The sequence below is a fragment of the Oxyura jamaicensis genome, chromosome 4 (genome assembly GCF_011077185.1).
Source record: "Oxyura jamaicensis isolate SHBP4307 breed ruddy duck chromosome 4, BPBGC_Ojam_1.0, whole genome shotgun sequence".
Classification (NCBI taxonomy): domain Eukaryota; kingdom Metazoa; phylum Chordata; class Aves; order Anseriformes; family Anatidae; genus Oxyura; species Oxyura jamaicensis.
The window spans coordinates 13,693,613-13,713,541 of NC_048896.1; the positions used below are offsets into that span (position 1 = coordinate 13,693,613).

The 19,929-nt window shown below is 41.7% G+C and overlaps 1 protein-coding gene across 3 annotated transcripts in view; it reads right to left on the bottom strand.

Annotated features, from left to right (window-relative positions):
- The window catches only part of NRK (Nik related kinase), a 91,807-nt gene that overhangs the window by 15,957 nt on the left and 55,921 nt on the right, over window positions 1–19,929 (bottom strand). For 2 of the 3 annotated variants that reach the window (XM_035326545.1, XM_035326547.1), the window contains 13 exons: window positions 18,625–18,756; window positions 17,720–17,787; window positions 15,998–16,110; window positions 13,808–13,905; window positions 13,387–13,505; window positions 10,747–10,840; window positions 7,814–7,987; window positions 7,042–7,171; window positions 6,483–6,641; window positions 4,687–4,830; window positions 3,331–3,465; window positions 1,252–1,352; window positions 571–720 (listed from right to left, as the gene is read on the bottom strand). In XM_035326545.1, coding sequence (XP_035182436.1) covers window positions 571–720; window positions 1,252–1,352; window positions 3,331–3,465; window positions 4,687–4,830; window positions 6,483–6,641; window positions 7,042–7,171; window positions 7,814–7,987; window positions 10,747–10,840; window positions 13,387–13,505; window positions 13,808–13,905; window positions 15,998–16,110; window positions 17,720–17,787; window positions 18,625–18,756 — 1,617 coding nt within the window. Of the gene's footprint in view, window positions 1–570; window positions 721–1,251; window positions 1,353–3,330; window positions 3,466–4,686; window positions 4,831–6,482; window positions 6,642–7,041; window positions 7,172–7,813; window positions 7,988–10,746; window positions 10,841–11,507; window positions 11,523–13,386; window positions 13,506–13,807; window positions 13,906–15,997; window positions 16,111–17,719; window positions 17,788–18,624; window positions 18,757–19,929 lie in introns of all 3 variants that reach the window. The other variant, XM_035326546.1, reaches the window with a different exon arrangement.

Consider the following 19,929-nt stretch of genomic DNA (forward strand, 5'->3'; position numbering starts at 1 on the left):
TGCAAGTTTTCTCCCCAGTGAAGAAATTAGGATTATTATTATGGGGTCACCTGCATACCCATGTGAATGCATATTTGGACTCAGTTTATATATAGCTCCTCTAGCTACAGGTACTCTTTGATGCAAAGATAACATGCATCAAAGCAGATCAAAATTTAAACACGTTGCACATCTTTTTAAACCAGGCCAAATTTCAGCTCAATTCAGTGGTCAAGATGGAAAAAAACATTGGCAGATTGTGAAAGTCACCTAAACACAATATTGAATTTCGCATGCTTTAAAAAAGTCTTAGATTTCCAGGATAAATCAATTAAAAATAGTACTGTCCATACAATAGGCTTTCTGACATTAAACCATTAAAACTGATACTCTAAATCTGAAAAAAAAAAAAACTTTTTAGCATAACTTCACTATTACAAAAGCATGTGAGAAGTCATTTTCTATTAGCTGTTATACAATAATTATTCTCGTACCCTCTGTTTTGAAATACAGCACACCGCTTAACCTGATTATCACCAATATACAGCCCAAATAACAAAGGCGTTCATGTAACTTTTTGGAGTGTCTTACGTGTGTTGGAAGGTAGAGGTCATACACAGATCCAGAGTCCACATCAATAGCGTGAAAGCCAACCAGAGAGCCATAGATCACTTTTAATCTTTGTCCATTTTCAACAGTCAGGTCAACTGAGAGCGGTTTGTGATGAAGTGAGGTAAAGGACTGCAAAAAGAAAAATGCACTATAGAACACAATAATGCTCTTGGTTTACAGATCAACATACATATTTTTCCTTAATAATTTTCAGAACTGAACAGTTACCTGTTTTTGCTCTACCAGCACGTTACATTTAAGGAGCTAAGTATCCATCAACCTTTGGGCCACAAAGAGAGTTGGATAGTTCACTTGTGTTTTGAAAAAATCCAGATTATAGAAATGGACTAGGCAAAAATTAGGCTAAGTACCATTCATGTTAAATTTCCTCTTCCTCTGAGGGAAATCAGCATCAGCTTCATGAATTTAAATGTACATCTTGGCACAGCACTGAAACAAGTTGTTCACATCTAACAGAATCATGACTGTGACAGTTTCAGGCCTGCCACCTCCAATGTATGTCAAATGAGCTACATTTTCTTTAAAGGAATATTCATTTCATCTTTAACTAGAAAAAAATGTTATAAAAAACAACAAAAAGCAAAAGCAAGGAGTAGATGAGAGACAGTGGTGTGTCTGAAGCAAAGAAGTTTCACTTACCTTAAAAGCCATGAATTTGTGGTAAGGCTTCGGAGCCCAAGCATAAACCTCCACTGAGTTTTTCAAAGCAATTACAAGGAATTTGATTCTCTCATATTTTACTGTAATACAAGAAGAACAACTCCTTAGGTATCAGACAGACGCTTAAATCAAAGACCATCTCATTACATGAAGTAATTTCAATGGATTATTTGTAGAGGAAGACACTATCCACCAAGGAGATTAATGCATTCTGGACATCAGTGGTTAACATCACCAGTGCCAAAACCCTGACTGCAAACATGTAGTCCCTTTATTCTCGGATAGCAACATTTATGTATTGATTTGCATATATCTATTTCTCTTACTAGTCAGAGAAAAAGGCTTGACCTACAGCTAACTCAGTCTCATTTATTTTTCAAGTATGAACCCACACCAATGCTGCTGGGTGTGACTAAGCTGCTTTTGGAGGCTGTTGGCTGAATGATTCTCTTACACTCCACATGCTGAATTTTCATTTTACCATTCATGTGTGGGGTTAAATCTCCATGTGCTAGTGTGGGCGAAGGACTCCCATGTTTCTGAGATGAGTAAGTGTTTAGGAGAAATGAGCCATTTCTCCAAGTTGATTAAGCTCATGTTGGGTCCATTGAGAATAAACAAAGAAACATGCATGGAAAATTAAGGCTTCTTTCACTCTGCCAGAGGCAAGCATTTGGTTTGGAAACAGAACACTAGGGCATCACATCTCAGTGCATTGTCCCTACATTTTATATTCAGTGTCTGCTTGGAAGGGACTTTTAGAAAATGCAGGTGCTGTGCTAACTGAGCTAAGGTTTGTTGCTGCTTGCAACAGGAGCAGTTCACACTGACCCAAACACAGAGCAGAAGCATTAAGAGTATATAAGGGTGGATACCGATCAGGGAAATCTTACAAAGGCTGAGAAAGGGAAAGACAAAAATCAAACAAAACCTACCAAAACACAAAACAACACATCCTTTTCTTTTGCTAGCTGGAAAAATGACTGTAAGAATAAAGGTCAAGATACAAGAAGATTCACCAACAGGTAAACAACAGCAGCTGCTTTGTCAAAGAAGTAAACTTGGTTTGTCATATGTGAACACGGAAGAGCACCAAATGTTTGCCTAATTTTTAGAATAACTTAAAAAAAAAAAAAAAAAGGCATACCAAAACCAAAAATGAGCAACTGAAGTGGAATATGTGGTGCTTAGCTATAATCACAAAGAAAATGGCACACATCTGTTGCACATTTCTTTTTGGATTTAACCCGTAACATTTGAAGCAGCGAGATCTAAATGCAAAGAAATGTCAAGCAAAGCGTTTATGAGAGCCAGCCACCTCACTGTCTCCTGCACTTGTCTATATCATTTCTCTATTTGACTTAAGGAAAAAAACACCGCCACTTTCATATACCATCTTTCAATAAAGCAAAACTTACGCTATACATTACACCCCCTCAGACAGTTAAATGACAGAAGCTATCACAATACTGATGTTCACCTTCACAAACGAAATACCTGAAAGCCAAAGAAATGCAAGATGGTATTTAAACTGCTACGGTACATACCGTTGCCAGTGTGTAAATTTAAACAGGTATATTTAGGTCTTTTATGATCAAGACACAGCAAAAAGCTCATCCAATCTCATCTACCTACAGACATCCTACAAACATGATTTCCTAGTACTGTACCAGTCCAGTTCAGCAGCAGTTACTCAGGGCCAGGAGACAAGCTGGTAGTCTGGGGGTGGAAAACATCACTCTAATTGAAGTCTTAAGTAAATACAGAATTTCTAAACCCCTGACTGAGCAACAGAACAGGGCTGGCACTCCCTTCTTCCAGCCCTCACAGGACATAGCCATAACATCATGTGCAAGAGAAGGTGCAATCTGGAATGACAAGGACCAAAGCATCCATCACATCAAGCAAGCAGGTTTGAAAGCAGTCAGAGTATTATGCCCAATACAATTTTGAAACACAGCTGAAGAAAAATGCTGGTGTCATGAGATGACAAAGTACAATTAAGCAGCTCTCTAAGAGGGAAAAAAAAAAAAAAAAAAAAGGACAAAAGGACCTTACCAACTTTGTAGTGTACACAGCCTTCCAGGTCACCCACAGACACCCAGCCTTGCCGCTTCTCCACCTCTGGATCATTGCGCAAAATCTTATTTCTCAGCCACGATAAGTAATAGACCCTCAACTTATTCTTCTTCCCTGGGATTTGCAAAGGGGAAGAAAAAAAGAGAAGACATAATTAACTTATTGAAGCACAAAATCTCTCCCATGCTGGAGTTCCGTGACCCTGAGTACAGCAGGTCTTTGTGCTTGTCAAGGTGTCAGAAGAATCCATCAGCACAAAAGAAAAGCCTGGGCTGATGATGACCCCCGGGGGGAACTGAAATATGAATAACCCTATGACATTTGGCACATGTGCTCTTGTGACTTAAGCTTCATGTCAGATTTTAATGTCCGACTACAATTCTTTCCTCGTGTCAAAGAAGAGGTCTCTATAGATGCATGTATCATCAGAGATAATCACATTGCCTGGTATTTGCTCTCTGATGTGAAGGAAGAAATACAGATATAACCTACCATGGGTATTTTGAGCAAGTGACTTTTTTAGTTCTAATTAACTGACAATCTTCATTATAGGTAACTGTTTTCTTTTGGATGCCTTTCAGGGTGAGAATTACTTTGTCACCTTTAAATCAGTCAGTCTTTCTATTGCTTTGGTTTGTAAATAAGATCAACAGCACATCAGTCTAAGGAGGACCATGTCAAAAGCAGCTGAAACTGGCAATGTGGGACAAACAGCTCTCACCATCACCTACTACAGCGAGTCTGGAGTGTAGAAAAATGGCAGTCATTTCTTGTTGGACCTCCATTTCTGATGTACTACCTTGAGGCCACTCTCATCTGTGGATAATAAGGGCCTCAGGACCTCGAAGGGCAGAGTCCAAGCTCTTTGTCAGAAAAGGCTGAAGGTGCTACTCCATTTAGCGTTACCAGTGCTTTCACAGTACATATCACTCTTCTGTGACTGTTCATACATCTCATTGACCATGGAATGGGGTTATTTAATGATATTCAAACAGAATTGCACTTAGATAGATGCTCACCCATCGCAGAAACATGAAAACAGACTGACAAACTCTAACTTGCTGGGAAACCCTCCATTTTAAAAATATGAAACACTTCATATCCTCTCACAAACCATTTTATGTTTTAAAAAGATAATGAAATATCCCAGAGCCCCATCTGAATCTGAAATGAGAATCTAAGTGTTAAAAATTCAAGAGAGTTTTCCTATTAACAAGAATAACTATCCTGTGATTTTCTGTAAGAGGAAATTTCTCAACCTAGTTTATAACCTAGTTCTTCTCTAATTGCTTCCAACCCCAGTGCAGGTCAGATACATTTAGACACTGAACTAACCTGATATAGTAATTAGCACATTGAGTCCTTCCAGAACATCCATTTGCTGGAATCGTCTCCTTGTAATCAGTGAATAAACTCTTCCCTGCCCACTTCTGTCCAGTAGCCACAATCCATTCTCCGTTCCCACCAGTAAATTTACTCCTGTTGATACAGAGAAAAAAAACCTGCATACATCACCCAATGATTCAGAAGCCCAGTGGTAATTATTTTTTAGAATCAATTTTTATTTAGTCTTCTTAATGGTACCTGATAATTTCTCCGTTGCTCTGTGGATGACCTCCCAGAAAAATGGAAGGAAAAAAACAATCCCAACGTTACAATTTTTACCCAGCAGAACACTTATATGCCTATGTAACCTGAAGCATGAGTAGGTCCACTGAAGTCAATATTGATTAAAAAAAAGAAGAATACTCTGCGAACTTGAACTTCTCAGGTGACTTGTGTGCTTTTAAGCACTGTAAAAGCCTCAGTTTAGCATCACTCCTCTGTCAACACAGGAGATCTAACTAAAGGATATAAGGGTCTCTTTCAATTTTTAAAGAATATAATTCCTCTTTCCCCCAAATGCAACACTCAAATTGCAGGAAGAATACCAAAGTTGTTGGAAGAAAGGCTACTGATAAAAGGAAACGGAGTATTTATTTGAAAACTGGTTTTTGGAAGTGCTTTCAAATGCTGAATTAAAGGAATGAATCCATCTGAAATCCAATTGTTCCCCAGGAAGTGAAAGCTTCAGTGAGTTGCTGACACCAGAGGATGCACCCTGTACAAAAATAGCGTTTGGCTGGCATGATGGCTACATTTCCTAATCAGCAGGTTCTAAAGAAATGACATAAGATTTCCTGCTGTAACAAGCAAACTTCTCTACTGGCTTTGTTCTGATGAGTACCTGGTGCTCTTCAACCTCAACACAAAGTTAATTTACAGACTTCGCTCCATAGCTCTGTTCCTAATTTAAAAACTTGGACTCCTGCAAACAGACATTACACAAAACCTGCAAAACTATAAAAACTAGAAATCTACATTTCTGTTGGATAACGTTTCACCTACTTCATTCATTTTCCATTCCACACTCAGAAAGTGATGACAAGTAAATGGCTGGGCGAGTCCCATAGATTGCATCTGTTCTTCACAGGTAGACAGATGGTTAGAAGAACTCAAGAGCTTAGCTACAGTGAGACTGGGACTACGTCAACAGTGGTTGAAAACTGGTCTGACTACACTGATCTTTTTTTTTTTTTTTTTTTTTTTTAATGCCATGTGAAGCTGACCCTACAAAAATGGTGATCCAGCAAGGTTCTGAGTCCTGACAGTGGAAATTATGGAAGTCAGGCTCTTGGAAAGATTGAAGCCTGACCTGCTTCAGTCTGTGGTGGCTAAAATTCTGAAAGGTTCTTGGAACCTCTGGTTTGGATAATTTCCATTGGGTCAGGGTTATGCATGATTAGCTATACTGATATGCAGCTAAGACAGAGTATCATGAACCTTTTTTGCTTCACATTACTAAAACATTTGCAACTTTTGGCTCTTCCAGCAAGTGCAGTTTCAATTTGGTGCTTGATCAAAATGTTTTCTCATTCTGATGCACAAAATCCCTTGCAACTGTAACTCATCTGTTTGCCATCTTCCATCAGGAAGGCAATATCATGCGAGTGACACATAGGTATGTTCTCAGGATTTTCTGACAGGAGAGGTGTGATACAACTGCGAAATCTAACTGCCATACACTGCCAACCTCTCCTGCTGGCTGCTGCCTTCTCTCTAAACACACACCCAAGCACTTCTGAGCTTACCCCACAAAGCAGCACAAAGGACCTCCGAGTTGAATTTCTTCTTGTATTTACGAATTTCTGGACTGTCGCTCTGCGGGCGGATATTTGTTGGGTTAACATTGACAACAGAGCCCTTCCTTGCATTTTCTCTCCTGACGGGCTCGGGTTTTGCACTAGATGCTGAAAAAGAAGATACATGCAGTAAAAAATAAATAAAAATTCAAGTGTTTTGCTACATCTCACGTTTGACTGGTTTGTGGCAGAATGAAACAAACTCCAGAGAGGGGAGAAAACACTTTGAGAGCATCACATAGCCAAATAAAACCACACATCTGGAAAACTCCTCCAACATTCCTGAGCAAGCACTGTGGTGACACAGTGGCAGAGCTAGCCACATCTGGAAGAAGCACAGTGGCTGTGCAATGAAATCTATGGCGATGTGGAGTTTAAGTTTCTGGAGGTGTTACTGACAGTTTCAATTGCCAAGTGATAAGCTTCCCTCTTCCCTCCATCCCCACTCAGAACAGCAACAACAACAAAAAACAGGAATGAGATTTTATGAAGGGTAAAGCATACTCACAAGAACTACAGGGAGGTCCAACTGGACTGGTGGGAGGGGTGATTGGCAGAAGTCTGGGATCTATGAATGAAGTAAACGATGTTGTAGATGATGTACTGCTCTTTGAAGGTGTACTTTCAGTGGACGGGGTCTACAATGAAACACAAGAGCTGCTTCAGGAAGACGACACCAGGGAGCAGACAGCACAGAGCAATGTGGGTGTCTCTGAGGTTCAGGTGAAACAGCATGTTGCATAATTAGGTGTAATGAACATGCTTAGAGCAGTAGATAGATGGTACAAATTGAATGACAAGAGGAAGCCTGAGCTAGGATTCTTGACCAGACACTGCACTGCAATGAAGTAACTGGTCCCCAGAAGAATCTCCCTACATGTTTCTCATTCCCTACTATTTCATCTGCAACAGGTCCATGCCTTGTGCACTGTCACCTGACGCTGGGAGGGAAAGCAATCCAAAGATGATCATTAAAGGCAGATGGGCATGCTGTGTTGCTGATGTTACAGGCAGAGGAGCAGAGGGCACAAGCCCTTCTAGCTTATGTGACGTGGAGAGAGAGGGACAAAAACATGGAACACCGAAGACAGGTAAGGGAGCTCAAGATTTCTTGTTAGTCCCCCAAAATATATCTTCTAGATAAAAGAAGGGATGTGGTGAAAAATCTCTCCTTTATAAGAAACATGATAGATGAATTTAAATGACACTCAATCTCAGGCTCCCATGGGCTGGAGAAAAGTGGTGGTACAATTCATTCAGTCTATAAACTGATCTCATACCTTATTCACAGATTTGTTCTGAGGTTCCTGACTAGTCAGTGGCACTTTTGGTGAGTTCACGGAGGAATCTGAAATTTGGCTCTGCTGAAGAAGATCTGGCAGGAGATAGTTTTGGTTGTTTATGCTCCAGAGGCCTTCTTGGGTGCTAGAAATTTGTTTCCCTAAAATCTGCTCCTGCACATGAAAAAACATGGTTAAAGTCCACATTTAATATAATTCCAATGCACTGTGCACCCCCTGTTAATTAGGGCAATAAATAATGAGGGTATGAGTAGGGGTGCTCTACATGAAATATTGTATAAAGACAAACTCCACAGAAAGATTAAAAAAATAGGAAAATACAAAAGCATGTGGCAAACACCTGGGACATGAACCTTGGCTTCCTGCTCATCTACTGTATCCCAAACCATAGGTACAGAAGTAGCTTCATCCTCGGAAACACTTGACAGAAAATCAAATGATTTGTCTTAACATTGCAGATTTGACCTCTACCGTGGTCAGAAGTAGGTACTTCTCAACTCAAGACCTGCATATATTTTAAAGCCCCTTACCATTCATTTCATTGCTACTTCCTACTCACTGAATTAGGAAACCTTATTCTAGAGAAATCACATTCAGTAGCATCCAGTATCAGCATTTGCTGAATTTGCTGATACAATTAGGTTTGGTACTGTGGCCCTCCTTGTAGGATCCTACTAGCAATACTATGCAAGCTGTGAGGCACCAGACAAACTCTCTCCCCTGACAGACTAAAATACTGACTCACTCGGACACTGGAAGTTTCTGGGAAAATTCTGAGAAAACATGGCTAGAAACTTTGAGGGGAAGAAAGAGGGGATTTGTAAAGCAGATGGGGAGGGCAATGCAGAGGAGCCTACCCCTGGCCAAGAAAGGTCTGGTTACCCAAATACTATCAGCACTGGAACACAAGGCGTCAGGAGCCAAGTGCTACCCAACAGTATTCCTCCTGAATTATACCAAAGCAAAAAGCAGCAGCAAACTCAAACAGCTTCTGGCTGGTTGAATTCAAGGCACGTCTGTCTATACATTGCACTGACTCTGATAAACAACCTACTGAAATCAGCCCAGCTTTTTTGAATGCTGGTCAATATATCCAAAATATAGCAGATAACTCTGAATGAAAGACATTTGCCTTTTAAAAGCCAAGCAATTAACCAGGAATAAAATTGATGCTGTAGGCATTTTACATTTTTAATTCTGGTATTTTAAAAAGCAACAATAAAATGCATGTCAGTATTCAAGTTCATGGAAGCAAACCCGCATGGCACTTTTTTGTTTAGTTTTGAGTCAGATTCGGTTGAACTGAGCCAAACTCCCATTTGCATCATTTGAGCAGCTTGGTATATCCTAACTACTTCAAAATGGGACAGGAAATGGGATTTTGGAAGAATTCAGGGAGTGGAATCTTATGGTGGCTGTGGGTGGTGACACAGAGGTGGAAGGAAGGGACAGGATTCTCCCTGAGAAAAAGGGAAAACACTAGAAGACATCAGAGAGATTGGTTAGAAGAGGTGAGAATCACCTATCTCATCTTTCCTGGGTCATTTTCCTCAAACCCAACAGAAAATGTGACATCCACTCTTCTCCTTCCTCTTCCACCTTCATTCTGAGTCTCAAAGACCCCATAATTTCTCCTTACCCTCAAGCAGCCTATGTCCAGCACCCAGATATCAAGGGAAGGAGAAAGTGCTGGGCTGTTTCTGCTGTGAGAAGGAAATGAGCAGGCTCAAGCTGGAGTGCCAGGAAAGAGCTCTTGCACTGGGCAAGGGAAGTGGAAAGGGCCTGGAGCTGCTATTGTTTTTTCCTTCACCCCTCACAGACAGAGATGGAGGGATCTGAAAGTAAAATTATTAAATGCAGTACAACCTTTTCTGTCAAGCTGTTGCTCTGAAATGGTAACCAGGAATATTCTTTCATTTCTGGTACAGAACAAGGAGCTTTAAAATAACACGTTAGGACTCAGTGCAGGTTTGAGGAAGATGAACAGCATGAGCTGCTGAGATCATGGCTCAGTCTGGTGCCCCTTGTATCAAAGCAGGGTCTTTTCTCCTTAAGGATGGTGGGAGACAGGCAAAGTGGGACTCCTTTGCCAGCCTGGTCAGATTTCTCTCTGGTCTGAAGCTTACAAAATACACCAGAGGCAAAGGAAACTGCTTTTTCTTCCTAGCTCTGTCAGAGCTTACACAAGAAGCTCTGGGGAAAACGCCAGTTTCGTGGCAATTTGTTTTCCCTATCTGCGAAACAAGAATACAGTCAGTAACATGTGAGAAATGCTCTGAGGTTGAGAGCAAGTCTTATTACTGTAATTTTTTTTGTTTTCAACCACAAAGATCATTGTTCTGCTTTCTCTGTTTTAATCTTTTCTGCACTAATATTTATCACAGGGGAAAATCCACACAACTTGAAGTCTCTGCTACAAACTATAGATGGGAAAGAACCACAAGATGACACACAAGGGAACGTGTGTTTTTGCTAAGCCCATGGGGAGGGATGAAGTACTTTTCCCGTCTTTCGGTAACATTTTAAGAAGAGGTACTTCTCTTTAAACTGGAATAAAGAAGGTCAACGTTTTTAAAAATAGCAACCATGCACGCTGACTATAATCAACAGGATTGCTTTTTGCAACCTGCCTAGCGCCTTCATGCAGTAAGTTGGCATCAGCCACTGCTGCCGGGTCAGTAATAAGGACAAAGAGGTGCAATTCTGAACCTAGATGTAAGCCTGTTTGTAGGAAGCACAAAACCTGAAACAGTACACACTTTTTTAAAGCTTATAGCTGTAATTTGAAATGACAGAGCAGGACTTCAGAGTGAAAATGCTGCTGAGAAGGGGTGGATACAGAGCTTATCACGTACGTTAACAATTTGACTCTCCCCACACTGTACCCAAGCCCTTACAAATGGCCAAATTACCTTCTGTTCTGCAGCGGTGCTTTGGGGTTTCAGTTCAATCCCATCTGGTACTTTCGTCCTTGAGAAATCTGCCACTCTGCTGCTCAGCAGTTGCCTGGTAACAAACTCCAATTAATGAACAGAACTCCTTCAGGGGGAAAAAATACAACAACTGCCCAAAAAAATACAAAACCCTACACGAAAACCCATAAAACCCCTCTGTATACACAAGTTCAACTGAGTGCAATTAACATTCATTAGTTACATGTAAAGGCTCCTGTACAAAAGTCAGTTGATTAGGATGTGCCTGGATGAACTGGTGCCTGAGGACTGCTCCTGGTAGGAAGCTCTCCCCACCTCAGTGGAGGCTTCCCTTCCTTCACCCATCATTGTGACAGATACTCAAGGCAAGCAACAGCAGGTCCATCGAGCAGCCTACTTTAAAACTTCTCCTGCCTCCCCTTGTACACTACCCTGAGGGGTGAAATATTGGCCACTCTGCTCCCAAAAATCCAGCATCAGCTGCGCTTGGGGAGAGCTGCTGTTCCTCCAAGGTGAGCATCTCTTGTGATATACCCTGCACAAGTGGTATCTGGGTTTTAAAACAGTGTGAATGAGTGTGAAGGAGTAAAAGGGTTCTTTTTTCCTCTATGGGAGCTGTAAATATTTGAATGCTAAACTTAGGATGAATGGCAACACATGGAGCAGGATCACTGATGAGTGCAAGGTCCTGATCTTGAATGACAGCAACCTCCCATTTACTGGGGGGAGTAAGTACTTACCAGCCAAGAACACACCTGCAGCCACCTAATTTAAACTTGGTAATGAACAGCATACAAAGAACAGAGAGAAGAAACTCAACTATACAAAACGAGCCACAGGAAACGTGTTTTTTTTTGTTTGTTTTTTTTGGGGGGGGATTGTGAATGCTGCAGGTATCAGAGAAGGAAGCAGCCTTGGTAGAGTGAGAGAGATGAGCATTAATGGAATACATATGCTACAGAAGCAGTTAGGGTGATGGCTTGTGTTCACTGATATCCCTCCTTAAAACAAAAAACGGGTGTGTGCTATTTAGTTGGTGGCAATAAGGATGTATTTCCCAAAGTATCCATCTTTCAATATCAGTGATGCTCAGCTGAGGTGAAGGGACTTCGTTAAGCCTGCACTTTCAGTTTCCATGAGGTTCTCACAGGGGCTGTGTGTGCAGAAGGCCAGCCTAACAGGGATCAGCCTGCTGACCCCATTTCTCCAAAGGACCGGTGTGTCTCACACACAGGAGATGCAAACACCACATGCAGATTTCCAAAGGCAGTGAGACAACTTCAAATCATCACAGCATAGAGGGATGTAACGACCTAACACTTATGTAGCAAAGTCATTGCTGCAGGGCAAATCCGTATTTTTATGTGTAGTCTTTCTGAGGTCTAGGTTGGATTCTATGACCAAGAACAAATAAAACTTTACAGAACAAAAGGATGTGGTTCGGAGAGGAACAGTAAGAAATTAAGGCATAACAGCAAAAAGACATCTTTTTCAGGTGAATAAACTACAGTATTTTTCCTAACATTATCCCTCCTTATCCCTCAGCTTTGAAAATGAACTTCAGAAATGCAAATCGGGAACACGTGCAGGTACAAAAACCTTATTCAGAGGAGCACAGTGGAAAGGACTGGTATCAGGCCAATGCTAGAGCTTGCCAACAGCGTTACAAATCTGTGCAACTCCGTCTGAGGACTGACAAAACCGCATGTGCGATTATGTCAGAAGAGCAAAAGCCCCATCCTAGAGAGCTCTGTACTGCTGAGATGCGCTTTCAAGTAAATACTGGAACTGAAATAAACTGAAGTTCTCTTTGCAAGAAAATTAGAAGTTCTGTTCATCAATACTGAAAACCCATTTTGTTTCTTGTTCCAAGCAGCAGGGCTGACTGACTGATCCCCTCTTTCACTTGGACAAGCAAGGGATTCATGCTCCATTATTTCACAGCAGAATACACATTCTGCATGACAGGTAAAACACCACAAGATGTCAGTCGCTAAATCACCAAGAGAAACTGGAAAGCTAAAGAGAAACAGTTCACGTGAGATCAGCTTGGTAGAAGCTACAATGTACAATCTCGTAACTGCAGCAATAGTGCAAAATAACAATACTAAAAATACAGCAAATTCTACAAAACCAAATCCTGCTTACACCTCCCCCCTTTATAAGCAACCCAGGTGAAATAATCAGCTTTTCAGCGGTAATTATTTCCACTAGAGTGAACAGACCATCTGAACACAAGTGCTATTTTTGCCTTGCTTTTTGCACTGCAATCTGCATTCACCACGAAGATATACAGTTCTCCTTTTTTCTTTTAAAAATTCCATTTCAACGTAGATCAATGTGAAGTAATCTCTGAAGAAGCACTACCTATTGATGTTCAGTTAAAACGAGACATTTCCTCATTGTCCCAAGGCAGCAGGTCATCAAAGCTTATTACATTGCACACATCTGATGGAGCAAACATTTACCCCCAGGAGTTCATTATAGTGAGATTAAACTGCTTAATTACAGCTGACATAAATGACTGATAGCAACTTCAGAGGGGAGGCATTTATGTATGCCAACTTTTTCCAGATATTTATAAGCGTGTAATAAAAAGAGAAAATAAATCAAGCCAACCTCATGTGGTTCATGTCATCTTCATCACTGCTGCCGACTTCATCGCTTGACGAGGAGTAGTCTGCTGCTTTCCAGAACGAACTGGTGCTGTCCTTCCCCTTGGCAAAGGAGCCTGGGCTCTGAATAGAAAAAAACCTCAGTTTTTCCTCAAGGAAGAACCCATTGCTAAATAGCATGGGCAAGATTTTACTGTCCCAGCAAAGGGCCTTCAGACACCCCAGGGGTTCAGGTATGTGCTCCCCTGTTACTAGCAGTATCCTGCACATGACTTCAAACCTTCAGCCCAGCCTCCTGCACAGCCTCTCGGATGGACTGACTACCTAGCTAGCTCAAGCACCAACAGAGGAGCTGTCTGCACAGGTGTGCCCTCAATGAAAACCATGAATAAATCAGAAATAGTGGTGGATATGGAAGAACCTACCTCAACCTGGCCTGGATGAGACACTTTTTCAGGCTTCTTGTGCAGCTGCAGGTGGTTCTGGGCCAAAGCATTCTCTCCCTTGGCTGTTCCTGGGTTCCCTGTAAAAGAATTTCCTTTGAGCCACTTCTCAGCTCCCACTTCCACTTGGCCCTGGAGGGAAGTGGGTAGCGAGGGCCAGCACCCACGTGGCACCTTGGGGTGCTGCCCGAGGTCAGGCACCGGTGACAGGGAAGCTGTGGCCCCACACTTCCCTCCCAGGTGCTGGGCTGGGGACCCACAGGGCTACTTAACACCGAAGCAATCAAGACCAGAGGAGCTGAGGCCACCCAGACGTGATGATGCCATCTTAGGAGGGATGCCTCCAAGAGATCAAGTGAATTTTCCTTTTCATTAACCCCCATAAAGCTAAAAGAGCCAAAGCAGCCCTGGAGAGAGGCTGTCTCCTGCACACAATTCCTGATACGAGTGAAGGGAGGGAAGGCAGACGTACCCATACTCTGCCAGCAGGGCACACAGCTACCTCATTCAGCAGTTTATTCCATGACTGTCCCACTGCTACCAACAGGACTCCTCGCAAGATAACATGGGGAGAATTCAAGCTCACGCAAATTAAGATTTGTATTTGGCAATTTAGCTAGTTTTATCACAATGGCTTCAGGTACTCATGAATTTTGCAAGGCTTTTAAAATACAAAATTCCTTATTGGTCAACGAGTACCTAAGCAACTCAGCAACAGTATTAAAGTATTTATAGCCCTTTCCTGCCCAATTCACTATCCCTGTGGGTTTGGGAAAGCAACAAACTCTGGAACACCATATGCCAGAACTAGCTGTAATTTAATGACACTTAAGAACGCAAGGAGACAGTTTAAACCACAGGGGAGGTTTTCTATTCTTTCCATGGCTGGTGAGGTTTTCATTTCCCCATGCCAAAATAGCACAGGAGTTACACATCATGCAGATATTGCAAAGTCGAACTGGGCTGTTGTGTGCTGCTCATCATTATGCTATTATTCAAACATAAAATGACATAAAAGCAAAAAGAAACAAACCCCAAGCAGTTTTAACCGTGCTCTCGTTTTCTCTTGAAGCAAAGCTTCCTACTCTGTATGGTTAGTGAAAGCAAAATTGGCTTGGTTGTGTAAATGTAATAAATAAGCAATTTGTTCTTCATTTATCAAGGGTTTTCAAATTAACAATGAGAGCCTCAGTTTAAAAATAAATGACCTCAGCAGCTCACTCCTGCGGTTTCCGAACATTTTTAGCATCCACCCTGCCTTGACTTGGGCGTGATTCCCCATGTCACCCATCTGCATCAACCTGGATGTAAAGCACTGTAAAACACCTGTGCTTTGCAAAGAGCTACGCAAGAAACTGCCCCACAGGACAGGTACTAAGGAACAGCCAATACAGGAACAAACCCCTCCTCTTCTGCTCTGTGTCCCCTTCTGCCTGAGTCTCAGTTCATGTCTCAGGAACCAGAGTTTGTATTGCAAAGAAGTCTGCATAACCATGAGCAAGCCCACTGCAATCTTTCATCGCTATCAGAGACATCAAGGTCCCTTAAAACTTGCACTGTGCTTTCACTGGATGAGGCTATCTCCACATTTAACTTCCTTTCCCCTTTTCTCAGTTCCACTATCTTTCTGCAAGTAGGAGTGGAGGAAGAATGTTTCACAAGCTGCTGCATGGAGACTCTTATGTACTTCCCTATGCTTCTTTCAGCCAGCACAGTATTAGAGTGCAGAAATATTAGCGTACAGCAACTGCTCATCTGTATCATCTTATTAGTGGGCAATGCAAAAAAGCAGCATATGGTTATGCAGAAAATGCCAATGGGTAAACATTAGCATTGAATTAGATCTGTGTATGTAATGTTGGCTCCGCTGAGTTTCAGTGGTGTCACTAAGTGCAACAGAACTGATTTTTTCACTTCTTAATTGACGTAATTACATTTTTCTGTGTGGAAATACATTCACAGTCTTTTTTTTTTTGACTCAAAAAGGGAAGTGTTTATATTTTAGGAACATGGAACCATAAAACCAAGAGGGCTATCAAAAGCCTATCACCAGAAGACATCATTTAAAAACAACAACAACAAACACAAAAACATTTACAATGCAACACTTGACACCCTACAGAAGTCCATTTCATGTGCTAGGAATTCTGGACATTGTGACTTGGGAATCACCTGAGGTCGGTCGGCTGCTCGGATAAGATCCCATCTCCCATTGCTTGCTGCCAGGAGTGCTGCTGCTGTTTAGCTTCAGAGCATGGCCCCCGGGGGACAACTGATGACTGTTACTAAACAGAAAGACAAAAAGCACATCACGCAATTTGTGTTTAGGAACACAGCCTGGAATGCACCTCCTAGGCCACTGAACTAAGCACCCTGCTGTCAGTGTATGATATAATACTCTTAATAAACAAAAACTTGGTATTCCTTGGTGCTCCAGGCAGGGCCACCCAACAGCTAGAGAAGACAGAGGGGACAATTTCCTCTGGGAATTCATTCCAGGAAAATGCAGAGTCTCAAGTCACCACAAATACCCTACTCAATTCTCCCTTGGCCTCTTCAGACCGGTCTCACTCCTGGTTCCAAAATCTCATGACATTTACAAACAATGAAATCTGCTCTCCTCTAAGATACATCATCACCCACTTACCAGTGGAAAAAGGAACATATAAGACAGTAAAACAAGCTGCCAAGATTGCAAAGCAAAACTGAGTCTCACTCAGTAATCCCAGGCTAAGAAGCCCCTCACTTTTAACACTGTGGTTTGCCTTCATGCTTCTTTTCTGCTTTGTCTCCTTTAATTCTTATGTAGAGAGCATTTAGGGTTTGACTTCACTTGAAAGTTGTTTGAGATGATGTTTCTGACTTTGGTTCAACAGAAGTAACCCTTCCGAAGTGCTGCACATCATTCTGTTAGGTCAGCTAAAACTACTTCCCTTTCAAATCTCTCCAACCCCAGCTCCTCACTGCATTATGTTCCCTGATTAGACGTCCTGTGGGGGCTACCCTTCACCACCGAGCTCTCTGCATCCTTGGTCTTTTCTTCTGGGATGCCAAGTACACTCGCCTTAAGGGCAGACTGCTGGAATACTGCCAAATACAGCATATTTGTCTGTTCAAGCTACTATCAGGCAAAACAAAGTTGCAGCCACAAGCTTCACATAGTATAATTAAAGTGCCTAGACAGGGAGTTGAGGCTAAGGCCCCAGTCACTGAAGTATCCAGGCAAAGAATTCCTCTTTGAAACAATGATGTAGGCACTAATGTGCCACAACAAAGCATCTCCATGAGCACCCTGCCCAAGTCACTAGCACCACCTGCCATCCTCAGGTGTCAACAGGCTGGGATCTCCAGCAACCTGCACCTTCAGCAGTCACTTGCTCTGACCTGAAGGGATGGTAAAGCAGTACTGTTAAATTACTGCACTACATAATTGGGAAACCAATGAAGAACTTGCATGGAAACTGCTCAGGCAAGCCAAGCAGACTGAAACAAATGAAACAACTCATTGCAGGAATTACTACAAGTGGAACAGCCTTTATATATTAAAAATATGGCTTTCCACTAGAATACAGAACTACCTTTTATGAAAAGGAGGCAATCTACAATAGGTTTGTTTGTATTTAAATCATGTACATTAGTCATTAAAAAGAAGCTAGCTTAGATGCTTCCTTCAGGTTTAAGATCAAGAAATGTTGTTTGTTATTTATTGGATGAGCTGACACAAAACACAAAATAAGTGTAACTGCCATTAAATGAGGTATGAACAGTTTTAGTGTTACTAAAACAGTTTCAGCATCACTGAGGTTATGGCTTTGTTTTTAACTAAATTGGATTCAGTTCTCCCATTGGCAATAAATCAGCATTAGTATAAGCATAAAACACTTAGGAGCTTACCTTGAATGGCATCTCTGATGGCCAGGTTGATCCCTGCTGTAAAATTTAGAGGTTGTCCTTTCTGGAACCTTAAGGATTTAATCAAATATTTTTGATTTGCTACTGACAGACTCAGTTAATAAACCTAATGCTTACCCTGTATCAATGCAAAAAGGAGACTAACCAACATAAAAGAACAATGCTTCAGTGGGACCTGTGGAGCTGTCTTTCATGACATCAACACTGGAAGCTACGAGTCAGCTGCAGGTATTTCCATTTTGCTCTGAGCCTTTGCAATCTATCAGGGTGCAGTCTGTGAGTGGTTTGCACCTTTCCCTGGAGTCAGCATTATTCTTGGTCAATATTTAAAGCAGACGGAGAAAAACATCTGCAGTCATTAATGCAGCTTTACCTAGGTGGTGGATTGCCTTATGTTGCTATCAAAGTGTGCATATTCAAGGGGAAGGGAGGAAGGTGGGGAGAAAAAAGGACAGACACGCACATCCCACCTGCAAAGTAATAAAATGAATGCACGCATGCACACGCATGCCCATACATACACACATCCCCACACAAGTGTTCTGCCCTTTTTCTTAGAAGTTCTGTTAAAAGAATAAGTACACCATTGCCTGAATTATACAAACTAAGGAGCTTTTCTGCAACAAACCAGACTGTGCACAGAAAGGGAAGCTACAAATATTTGGTCTAACAAATGGGCATCTGCATTCATTCATCCCACAGATACCATACACATACACTGAGAGCATTGACCTGCTTAATCAGTACAAATTAGTATCTCCATAGTCTTCTTTCTAGATTAGTGAGACACAGTTACTGTGCTTCAGCTCATGAAGTCAAGGGGGTGGATACTACACAGAGCACGGAACCAGGCACAGACAGTGCCAAACACCCCGTGTTTCACATACCTTTGGGGGTTGTTCTTCGTTTTGAATCTCACTCCAGAACACGTCATCTTGTCCAGGGCTGACTGGTATAGTCACCATATCTGACAGCGAGCTGCTGTGGTATGCATCTTTACTTGCCCGGAAATTGTCACACTTGAAACAAATTAAATACAGAGTGAATTGTACCTCCCTGCCTCTACGTGTCCCAGTGCCAACAGATACCAACGGTTCTGTCTGAGAGATCAAATTTGTAGTCAATGTGTAACGAGCATTGTGTTTCGATATAGACTTACTCACCTTGTTCACTGTAAAATTATTGATTTCCAGCATCTTAAGCACAAATATTTCAAGCTGAATGGCACAATATAAAGAAATAGTAAAAACATCTATGCTATAGATACATCTCCCATCCTTACGTCTGTGGAGAAGCTAGCAGGTCACTAGCAATGCACAGAGAACTGCTGAATTGGGTGACAAAAATTACTGCCAAGTATATTTCCTACAGACCTGACCAATGACCCATTTCAGAACTGAGGCAGTACACTAACTGGGGGAATCCCACTCCCCTACATAAGATGTTCCCTTCCAAGCTAGTCTTTGCAAGCCCACCATCAACCTACAGCCAATCCAGGCAACCTGCCACCTGGAAGTGCTTCTAACTCTTCAACAGAGTGCCCTGGCCCTCTTCTGCAATAGAGATTTACAGGTGCTTTAAAAAAAATAAAATTTGAGCCTGCTGTAAGCAATTAGAAACTATGCCCACACTACACCTCATGCACAGTCATGTCCAGGTGCTCCCATTGAGATCACCTGTGTTTCAAAGCTATCAGCTATCTCTGAGGGCATCACGTTAGGGCACTAGGACAGCAAATGCCCTAAATGGGGTGAGAGGAGAGGGGGAATACAGTGTTCGTTCCAATGGAATAACATGTTAGCAGTGTACAACTCGATCTAAAATACTCAAGATTTGTTCTTCTAATTCTCTCTGTATTAAAAAATAAAAAATAAAAGGAAAGGTCCTTTAAATTATGTGCATTAATAATCTATCACACTCGAGTCTTCCAAAGGGGAAGAAAGGAACAGAGCTAAAAATGTCAACCGAATGTACTGATCCTCCCTGAAATGAGAAATCCTCTTGGACACAAGATTGAGACTGAATACATGGAAATGCTGTGTGAGCTGGGCCCATCTTGAGGGATTCCTATGCCAGAACCAATTTAATGTTACAGAAATAGAAAAATAGTAGAGAAGTGCCTGAAGCTATACCACTTTGTGCTTTCTCTTCTCATGCAAAACAAGACCGGGGCTCCCTGGGGACACCCGCAG